Source organism: Erythrolamprus reginae, chromosome 1 (genome assembly GCF_031021105.1).
Source record: "Erythrolamprus reginae isolate rEryReg1 chromosome 1, rEryReg1.hap1, whole genome shotgun sequence".
Lineage (NCBI taxonomy): Eukaryota > Metazoa > Chordata > Lepidosauria > Squamata > Dipsadidae > Erythrolamprus > Erythrolamprus reginae.
Window position 1 is genome coordinate 18,324,960 of NC_091950.1, and position 11,239 is coordinate 18,336,198.

Consider the following 11,239-nt stretch of genomic DNA (forward strand, 5'->3'; position numbering starts at 1 on the left):
ATCTGGGCTGCCAGAGAAGCCTTTGGTGGCGCTTAAGGTGGCTTTGGCAGTCCAGAGCGAATGGAGCATTTTCCTTTCTCTGGGCGCTTGGAGCGGAAATAAACCTCTTTGCTGTGGTGACTCCCTCGTGCTGCCTCCCATACACCCAGAGTGAGGTTGCCTCCTGGAGTATCTGGGTGCGGAAAGGCAAAAAGGGGCACTTCACCCCGGCTGGATCAACTTGGATTCAGCCAAACTGAAGAGTCACCACAGTGAAGGAAAGGCACCAGCTACAAAGCGAGCGAGAGAGAGAGGGGAGCCCTTCAGCATGGGAAGGAAGAGGAAGCAGGTAGCAGCAGCAGCCGCCTTTCGGTCAAAGGTGCGGGAGGCTCTCCCCTCTCGCCCACCTGGGTTTTTCTCCTCGCCGCCTCAGAGTCCCTCTTTTTTTTTTAAGCCTTAAAGTTTTGGATTTTTTTGATTCCCCCCACCTCACCTTCTTCCTTCGGCAATGACTGTCCTCCTCCTCTTCTTCTTCCTCCTCCTCCCACCCAAATTCTGAGCTTTTTTTCTTTCCTAATGGCTTTGCATGCATTATTTGCTTTTACAATGATTCCTATGGGGAAAATTGCTTCTACTTAGAAACTTTTCTACTTAAGAACCTGGTCATGGAACAAATTAAGTTCTTAAGTAGAGGTACAACTGTACGTACTTGCTTTTACAAACCATTGACACATGTATTTTACATTATTACTAGAATTCTTATACTATTTTGTAGTTCCCCCAGTGACTCAAAAAGTGGCTTAAGATAAATACTGTGAGTAAATAAGGAATTTTTTTTATTCCCATAAGTAAAATAATCGAAAGAATTTGCCATGAACTTACCATGTAACGACAAGCCGGATTAAATGCATTTGTGCCACATACATATAAATTTGTTGCATTTATCTTATGCATAATAAGTATATAATTGTTGCATTGTGCCTGAAAAATGCACACAAATGATTAATTTCAAAAAAACTGCAGTTTTATTCTCAATCTTATAAAACTATTCTGCTGTTGAATGTAAGCAAAGACTGGTATTGTAAGATTCCTATGCAGAAGAACAATGCTTGTCTTCTGGAGAGAATACAAGAACACTTTTCCAACAAATGCACCGGTAAATGGTGCAGTAAAGAAATTTTAGGACCTGGATGAGCATGAAAACTCTTTATATAATAATGTGTTTTAATTTCTCTCTTCAAAATACTGTGTATTAAATAACTTCTAATGTAATTTACACCTTTTACTGATTCTAGGGAGGAAAAAAATGTTTTTTCCCCCCAAAGTCTGCCTTGATAATACTTCTCCATCAAAGCATATATTAAGCCCTTGCTATTTTACTATTTATAAATTGATTTGGCTCAATCTCAATTCTGGACAAGTTGGTCCCCTGAAAAAGCAGGTCCATGACTTAAAGGTTCAGTTAGAATTACAGCTACTGCTGAAGCAGCAGATGGAGATAATAGCCACAACTATCTTATTATGGCACTCTCTTCAGGTGGAAGGTGGTCTAGGTTTCTATCAAGTAGTGAGAAGTTAGATTGAAGCATTCAAATGTAAATCATGTAACCATGGGGATACTGCAACAGTCATTATGTGTGATAAAGGGTCATGTCACTTTTTTCAGTGCTATTGTAATTTTGGTCACTAAATGAACTGTTGTAAGTCAAAGACTACTTGTACTTAAAGGGGATCTAAAAGTGTCACGATATTCTATTTAATAGTTAATGGTCAGAATAATCTCCAGACCATATATATTACTACAGTACTTGGATTTGGAAATGGATGGAAAGAAAAGGTTCATAATTCAGTGGATTTGCATTAACAGCCTCACCTGTTTAAGAAATCATTAGTTTCCTGTTACTTTCCTGTTAAAGAAATCCTGCAGTCGAAGGAAAGAAATCCTAACCCCTTTCTCCTAAGTGAAACAAGGGGATGTGTTTGGAAAAGGTAGTTTGAAGAACAGAGCCCCAGCTCAGTAACAGATTAGGGGGTATACATTGGGCACAACAAGCACACTCAAAGAGCACCAAGGACCCTTCATGTTTAGATACAGTGCTAAGGGGACAATACATTCTTTCCAGGATTTTAGAATAGGTCTTTCTCCCAAGAAGGACTACTTAGGGAAGAGAACTACTGGCCTGCAGAAATTGATTTCTGTAGAAACTTATTCTTATTTTAAGGCTCAACTTATCAGTCAGGGATACAAGGGTCAATAACTAGAAGATTCCAAGAAGTCTTGTGATTAACAGCTGATTGCAGAAGATTGCATCTCAAATAGGAGACAGTTTACAAAAATTATAGACAACTTTTAGTTAGATGGAAATTCCAGAAATTGGAGATTAGAAATTTCCTGTCACTATAGCCTCCAGGACCACCAAGTATGAGGAAATTGACTTCAATATGGGATATGACAACAAGATGGTGGATGAAATTACCCAAATGGCAGTAAAGGGAGATATTGTGGTTATGGGTGATTTCAACATGCCTGATGTTGACTGGAATATCCCCAGTGCCCTTACATGCAAAAGTAAGAATATAGTAGAGGCCTTTACAGGAGCAGCTCTGGCACAGCTGGTTAAGACACCAACTAGAGGGGAGAATATTCTAGATTTAGTTTTTACGAATGGGAATTGAGTTTCAGATGTCAAGGTGGGAGAAAATTTAGGTTGCAGTGACCATCTATGTTTGTGGTTTGATGTAAAAACTCATTGCGAGCAATCCTATAATGCAACCTAAGTATTGGATTTCAGAAAAACAAATTTTAATGCAATGGGGGAATATTTAGATAATGAATTAAAGGGGAGGGATAAAATGGCAGGAGCGAGCACCCAGTAGACTGTATTTAAAAAGGCCATCTTAAAAGCCACAAGACTGTATGTAAAGCAAATAACTAAAGGTAAAAGGAAGAAGAAACCGCTATGGTTTAGCAATGATGTAAGGGCTATAGTCAATGAAAAAAAGGCTGCCTATAGGAGGTATAAAGAGTCTGGAAGTATAGCTGATAGGGAAGTGTATAAAATGAGACAGAAGGAGGCGAAACAGATAATATATGCTGCTAAAGCCTCAAAAGAGGAAGAAATTGCCAAATCTCTAAAGAAGGGGGATAAAACCTTCTTCAGATATATTAGTGATAAGAAGAAGAAAAACTGCGGCATCACGAAGCTGAGTACCGGGAATAATACATGCATTAATGGGAATAAGGAGATCGCTGACCATTTCAATAGCTACTTCTGTTCAGTTTTCTCAAAAGACACCTTACAAAATAATACTATAGAGGGATATAGCATTGCTTCCAGCTGTACAGATTCAGCTCCAGTGATCTTAGAAGCCAATGTCTTAGAAGAACTTGAACGATTAAAGATAAATAAGGCAATGGGTCCAGATGGCATCCACCCCAGAGTTCTTAAAGAACTCAGATCTGTCATTGCTACCCCCCTGACTGATTTGTTTAACCAATCCTTGTTAACAGGAGAAGTTCCTGAGGATTGGAGAATGGCCAGTGTTGTGCCTATCCACAAGAAGGGCAGTAGAGAAGAAGCTGGTAACTACAGGCCAGTTAGCTTGACATCAGTTGTAGTTAAAATGATGGAGACTCTACTCAAAAAGAGGACAAATCAGCACCTAAAAAACAATAACTTATTGGACCCAAATCAGCATGGCTTTACTGAAGGCAAATCATGTCAGACTAATCTCATTGATTTCTTTGACTATGTCACAAAGGTGTTGGATGAAGGTGGTGCCGTGGATATTGCCTACCTGGACTTCAGCAAAGCCTTTGATACTGTTCCACATAAAGAGCTGATAGATAAATTAGTGAAGATTGGACTTAATCCCTGGATAGTTCAATGAATTTGCAGCTGGCTGAAGCGTAGACATCAGAGAGTTATTGTTAATGGCGAGTATTCTGAGCAGAGACAGGTTACAAGCGGTGTGCCACAAGGGTCTGTTCTGGGTCCTATTCTTTTTAATATATTTGTGAGTGACATAGGGGAAGGTTTGCCTATTTGCCGATGACTCTAAGTGTGCAATAGGGTTGATATTCCTGGAGGCGTCTGTAATATGGTAAATGATTTAGCTTTACTAGATAAATGGTCAAAACAATGGAAACTGCAGTTTAATGTTTCCAAATGTAAAATAATGCACTTGGGGAAAAGGAATCCTCAATCTGAGTATTGTATTGGCAGTTCTGTGTTAGCAAAAACTTCAGAAGAAAAGGATTTAGGGGTAGTGATTTCTGACAGTCTCAAAATGGGTGAACAGTGCAGTCAGGCGGTAGGGAAAGCAAGTAGGATGCTTGACTGCATAGCTAGAGGTATAACAAGCAGGAAGAGGGAGATTATGATCCCGCTATATAGAGTGCTGGTGAGACCACATTTGGAATACTGTGTTCAGTTCTGGAGACCTCACCTACAAAAAGATATTGACAAAATTGAACGAGTCCAAAGACGGACTACAAGAATGGTGGAAGGTCTTAAGCATAAAACGTATCAGGAAAGACTTAATGAACTCAATCTGTATAGTCTGGAGGACAGAAGGAAAAGGGGGGACATGATCGAAACATTTAAATATGTTAAAGGGTTAAATAAGGTCCAGGAGGGAAGTGTTTTTAATAGGAAAGTGAACACAAGAACAAGGGGACACAATCTGAAGTTAGTTGGGGGTAAGATCAAAAGCAACATGAGAAAATATTATTTTACTGAAAGAGTAGTAGATCCTTGGAACAAACTTCCAGCAGACGTGGTAGATAAATCCACAGTAACTGAATTTAAACATGACTGGGCTAAACATATATCCATCCTAAGATAAAATACAGAAAATAGTATAAGGGCAGACTAGATGGACCATGAGGTCTTTTTCTGCTGTCAGACTTTTATGTTTCTATGTTTCTATCTCTTATAAGGACTATTCCCATCAAATCCCACACTATTTTATTAGTGTTCCCAAGTAATTTCTGCTTGAGGTTTCAATTCAATTTAACCCTAGAGTATTGTATTAGTTTATCAAAATATAAAATACAGAAGTACAAAGAAAGCTGTAAATAATGGGAAAATAAAGGAAAAAAGTGTAGGTTAAAGAGGAAAAGAAAAAACATTGACTTCTTAATCTTTTGGTGCAGTATAATTAGTAACATAAAACCTCAGCTTTTTATGTTTATATGATAATATACACTAGCCATTTCTATAACAAATCCATCAAAAAAATCAATTTAAGCCTAAAATACAACCATACTTTATCCCAGAAATCAATTTAATATTTACATCAAGGCACACCTTGCTTTTCCCTTTGAGAATACATAGATTCTTAACATCCTCTGAAGCATTCCAGGATACCTAGGAATCAAAACAAGCAAATGAACATATTAAAATCTTCCATAAAACATGCTGAGCCAATGCTATTGTTTCTAGCCAGTTCCTTTGGCTAGGTTCCTCTTCCTATGGGATGATTAACACATAAAATTCAAGTATTAAGATTTTATGGCCAGGATGATATCAGACCCAATGATTTTAGACTAGGAATGGCTTTATATTTAAACTGAGTGTTTTTTTGAGAGAAAGGTGGTTTTTTTTTAATCTACAGTACTTTTATCTCTTAGTTGTGCTTCTCTACTCCAATTTCTGTATTGTAATCTCTATTTCTCCTTCTGACAATTGCTAAAGGACTAGTTGGGAAAGTGGAGAAACATCCTATAAACTCAGGATGGTGTAGAGGGGTGGGGTCACATGTGGCCATGCTTTTTTTTACAGTAGTAGTAGCAGTAGTAGTAGTAGTAGAGCAAATAGGTAAGATTATCCTTCTCTGCCTGCTCCTTCATTCCCACTCAAAACAAGGTAGCAGATGTTTGTCAGAAGCCTGAGAATGGTAATTTGCAAATAATGAAGGACCTTAGGTCAATTCTGTAAAATCAAAACTAAAGAGCCAAGCCAAAATCAATGGAAATATAATGCCCAATAGGACCTGCTTAGCCTATTAGGTCTTACATAGTTCACATCTAATTTCCTGTTTGGGCACAGACAGCTTCTTGTATTCTTAGCAAAAAAAATGACCAAATAGCAAATGAAACCCTGACAATTACTGCCAGTGACAGCAGCCATTAAGCTAATAATCTGATTTTAAAATAGCTTCTCTGTCAGTTGCTGAGATGAGTTTATATGGTGCTAATTGCATCTTAGAACAGAAATTATGGAAGCAGGGATCAGCCAATGGAAGCAAAAGGAAATACAAAAAATAGTTTTGATTTTTTTTGGTGCTTCATCAGCATTTATGTGATTATTAGAAATAATTAGCCTGCTTGCCAGTCTCTATACTTTCCATGAGTGAGAGGTAGCTCTCTGTCACATTGTCTTGGAACCAGATTACCCCTGCCCTTCCGTCTACTAATAAAGATTTTTAATCTTCTTAAAATGAGGATAACTTCCTTTGAGAAGTCCATAAAGAGAAACTAAGAGTAAGGTCAACCAACTTCCCATAGACCTCTGAATAATATGTGAAAGTCCAAGGCATTGGGAATCTTAAGTAACTGAAGCAGAGAAACACCTGCTTCAGGTAGAAACAATTAGCCAGGAATAGATTGGATTTTCTAAATTTCTGTTTGAAGTGTTGCGCTTTAAGAAGTCTTTTGTATCTCTACACAAGTTTGGATATTAGGTCATTCTTTGTTGGTGAAATTTCTTGTAGTTTGCAATAATATTTAGAATTCTCTTCCTAATTTCCTTACACTTAAGGGGAGAAAATTTCCCTTTATAGCAATTTATCTTCTTCAGCACCAATGCTTATAAAGTATTTTAATATCTGAAATAACTTTTAGACAGTGAGATTGAAGTACAGTATTTCCCATCAATCTTGCACGTTTCATCTTTTTGCTTCTTGAACAGAACAGTATTATCATAATTACTTCCAAAAACTTTTAATCACACAAAATCAGCACAGAATATGACAGCACTTTGGCTCTCACAAACAGCAGATTTAGTGGGAAGATGCCCGGAAACTGTTCAATGGAACATAGGTGACAATACGAACTACCAAAACAGGAAGGGTATGAAAGTTCAGGTTGTGGACTTCTGGCTGTAGTCACCTAATATTATCAGCTTGGTGCATTTATGTTGCATCAAGCACTGTGAAATACTAAATTTTCAGTTCCACAAAATCAGACTAAATGTCTCATTTGGTCTTAAATATTTAGTGGGAAGGCTGGTGTGGAGTGACAGGTGACAGTCAACCTCCACCCCTAGGATGTCCCCCTTCCAGTCAGTAATCCTTTTCTAGATGAAAACATTCCTTATTGACTCATGATACACTGTTTCACCCAGACAAGAGTGTTAGTAGTACTGTATACTAGATTCATGTTTTCAAGAAGTTCCATTTCTCAGTGAACTGAAGATATGCTTTGCACTTTTTAATAAAAATTACATCCTATTAAAGCTTTTCTACCAATGGGATTAGAAAAGAAAGGTCTCTTGAAAATACAGGGAATTTCTGTTGGTTAGAGTAGGCACTACCAAATTATAGGAATAGTAAAGAACTTTATTGAAAGTTTTCAGTAGAGAGATACATGAGAATTTTAAAATACTTACTCTGGATATTTCTTTAGAAATGTTATTTAAGTCAAAAACAAGGATATACTCTTTGACTCCGGCATATAAAGTATTTGTTTCTTCACTCAGCAAAAGACTAGAACAATTCAACAGTCCCTGCTTTTCAAATGCCTTTAGATTTTCAGCTTTAAAAAAAGAAAAGAATGCTTTAAATCTCTGGTGTTGTTAAATATGATCCTGAATAAAATCTTTATATAGCTTAAAAAAACCTGGTTTCAAGTTTCATCAGCTTCCACAGATGGAGTTCTTTTGCATTACTTCCATTTTGCTTTGAAATGTCCATTGCCACAGGCATTTTTAAATGGAAAACTGGGTCATAAATGTGCAAAAAGAAAATTGATAACAGAAGTATATTATTATATACTGTAAGTAGTTATTTTATTGGCCAATTCTGAGTTTTGCATAAAAAATAATCTTGAAAGAAGTTCAGCCTTCCTAGAGAGGAAAGTTAGATAAGTCCATTTATAAAGTTTCAGGAGCTCTTTCTATAAGCATTATATTGCAGTTGGCTCAAAAATCAGTCTGGCCCAGATTTTGATAGGAATAAGCCAGATATTTTTGAAAATTCATAGACTATAGATAAATGCAAAATAACTACTAATTTTTATTCATTGTAGAGTCTGTCCTATATGGTTATATTTGCACAATTTCTATAACTAATACACAGATAAGAGCCATATTCAGTAAGAAATTGTCCTGTTGGACAGATATTTCTGTACAGTTTTTAATAATAAATTCAACAAGATGCTTACACTGATATTTCACTGTTTTTCTTGGTATGACATTCAGAAGATTGCTTGCATTCTGCTGCTGAATTATTCCACAAAGCATTAGAATACAAAAAGCAGTTGTAGCGTCCATGGATTTGAACCAGATTGTTGCACATTCTATGCACTGAGTTCATGGAATTTCACAGTCCAAAACACAGAAACAAACACAGGAATAGTCACTAGTTTGCTCTACAATATTAATTTAAATGTTGAAGTTTTAATTGCTGATCAACTAGGAAGGAAGGGAGGGAGGGAGGGAGGGAGGGAAGGATTTCTAAATTCTAATTCCCAATTCTAACTCATATCGTGCAGCATTTTTACTTTCGCCACCTGAAAATGAACAAATACCCATTTTCTACTGAAAACCATTCCAAATTCTCTGCCAGTAAACTCTTCCTCCTTCTACTGGTATCTCCAGGCAAATCTCCTCTCTTCTCATCTCAATTTTTCATTTCAGAAAAGATATTATTCTCAGGATACCATAAATACCTTCCTCCACTCTACTTTCCAGATATATGGTATAGGACTACCACTCACATCATCCTCAGCCAGTATACAACTACTAATATATACATAGCTTTCAAAAGTTTAACTTTTATATTTATCTTTTTACTGTCTGTAAACACACACACCACAATCACCTTATAAGTTAGAGGAGCAGCATATAGATTTAATTTCATGTAAACAATCCTGTGATATGTTCTCAGAGGGATAGTTAACACTCAATTGAACTGGCACTTATATTCTTATTTTCTCCTCTTCCTCCACCCTTCCTCTCCCACTGAATGTCTATGGAGATTTTCAGTCATCCAGCTCATGGTCATTCCAAAGGTGCTTTTTCAAGAGGGAACTGGACTTTCTGGGGGGGGGGGTTTAGTTTTGTTTTAAGAAATTTGGATTTCTTCAGCTTTGACTGGATTCTTCCATTCCCCATCATCCAGTCCACTTGCCTCTTGGAAAAAAACCCCACTTTTGGGACTTCCTCTCACCTTTTCTCTATACCGGGGTCTTCAGCCTTGGCAACTTTAAGACTTGTGGATTTCAACTCCCAGAATCCTGGGAGTTGAAGTCCATAATAGTATATGCAAATGCACCAAAAGAAAAGATTTATTTATTTATTTATTTATTTGACTTCTATGCCGCACAATCCCAAAGGACTCAGGATGGCTTACAATAATAATCTAAATAGAATACAAATAGATACAGAGCAATAAAAAGAAGTTGAATATAATCTAAACTATGTAAAACCCCGTATTAAAAGTACATATTGGAGGTGTGTAAACATATATTTATATACACGGTACTAGTAAAAAGAAAAATAAGAAAAAAACCATTAGATGTACAGTACAGTAATAATATACATATACTGTACTATGACCTTTTTATGACAGGTTTTTCAGGTCAAGAAGCCACGCCTCACAACGTGGATTCCGCCATAATTAACCAAAGCCAACGTTCCCTCAGAGACCGTTAACACGCCTCATTAAATGGGTGACGTTTATTTATATCTCGCCTTTATCACTTTTTATGTAACTCGAGGCGACCAACGTTCCTCGTACTGCTTCCTCCTTGTTGAGAGACTCCAACAACTTGAGACTTTCAAGAAGAGATTGGACGGCCATTTGTCTGAAGTGGTGTACGGAGTGGGTGTGTGTGGACTAGATGACCTACAAGGTGCCTTCCAACTCTAGTAGCAATAATATTTCCCTCACAACCGCTCCTGTAGAACGAGTTAACAGAGTGACCCGGCGCGAAAGCCACCCCACCAACTTTTCATGCTTTTTTAAAAAGACAGTTCCCTCTTCATATCCATATGCACCTCAGAAGACGCACACGGCACTTATTTCTCCCTCTGTCAGAAGTCAAATCTCTCAGCGTTCCTGTTCCCGGTTATTGCATACCTAAGGAAACCCCTCCCCCGTGTTTATTTCGCCCCTCTGCCAAGGCGCCAACTTTCCCTCAGCATTTTCCCGCCCTCCGCTGTTACCCTCAAGAGACCGTTGACGCGAGGGTTTAAACACCTCCGCACGCCCCTCCCCTTTATCCTAGCCACGCCCACTCAGCATCCTGCCTGCGCAGGGGAGAAGGGGGTTCTTCCGAAGAACACGTGACCTTTCTTCGGGAAGAGCGGAACGAGAGTGTTCCGCCTCCTTCTCTGTTACTGTTTAATCACCGCCATGATTATTATTTTTTTGCAAACAGGATCAGGTGGCCCCAAACTTGGCAACTTTAAGACTTTAACTACCAGAGGTCTCCAGCCAGCAAGGGAGTTGGATGGAACGGAATAGGATAAAAAATGGGATAGAATAGAAAAGAAAAATGGGATGGAATAGAATAAAATAAAATAATGGAATTGAATAGAAAAGTGGGATAGAATAATGCAATGGAATAGAATAGACATATAGGATAGAATAGAATAAATAATGGTGTGGAATGGAATAGAAAAATGGGATAGAATAAAATAATGGAATGGAATAGAATAGAGTGGAATAGAAAAATGGGATAGAATAGAATAATAGCATGGCATAGAATAGAAAAATGGGATAGAATAGAATACATAATGGAATTGAATAAAATGGAATAGAAAAATGGGATAGAATAATGGAATAGAAAAGAAATATGTGATAGAATAGAATAATGGAATAGAATGGCATGGCCTGAAATAGAATTAAAAAATGGCATAGAATAGAATAAAAAATGGAATGGCATAGAAAAATGGGATAGAATAAATAATGGAATGGCATAGAAAAATGGGATAGAATAGAATAAATAATGGAATAGAATAGAAAAATGGGATAGAGTAGAATAATGGAATGGAATAGAATAGAAAAATGGGATAGAATAAATAATGGAATG

The 11,239-nt window shown here is 37.3% G+C and overlaps 1 protein-coding gene across 3 annotated transcripts in view; it reads right to left on the reverse strand.

Annotated features, from left to right (window-relative positions):
• The window catches only part of LOC139164201 (semaphorin-4E-like), a 51,709-nt gene extending 41,335 nt beyond the window's left edge, over positions 1-10,374 (reverse strand). Inside the window, exons 1-5 of one of the 3 annotated variants that reach the window (XM_070746033.1) lie at positions 10,285-10,374; positions 8,366-8,507; positions 7,593-7,738; positions 5,292-5,351; positions 862-960 (exon numbers count right to left, since the gene is read on the reverse strand). In XM_070746033.1, coding sequence (XP_070602134.1) covers positions 862-960; positions 5,292-5,351; positions 7,593-7,738; positions 8,366-8,474 — 414 coding nt within the window. In that variant the 5' untranslated portion in view covers positions 8,475-8,507; positions 10,285-10,374. Of the gene's footprint in view, positions 1-861; positions 961-5,279; positions 5,352-7,592; positions 7,739-8,365; positions 8,508-10,202 lie in introns of all 3 variants that reach the window. The other 2 variants (XM_070746023.1, XM_070746013.1) reach the window with 2 other exon arrangements.
• Positions 10,375-11,239: the final 865 nt, after the last annotated feature.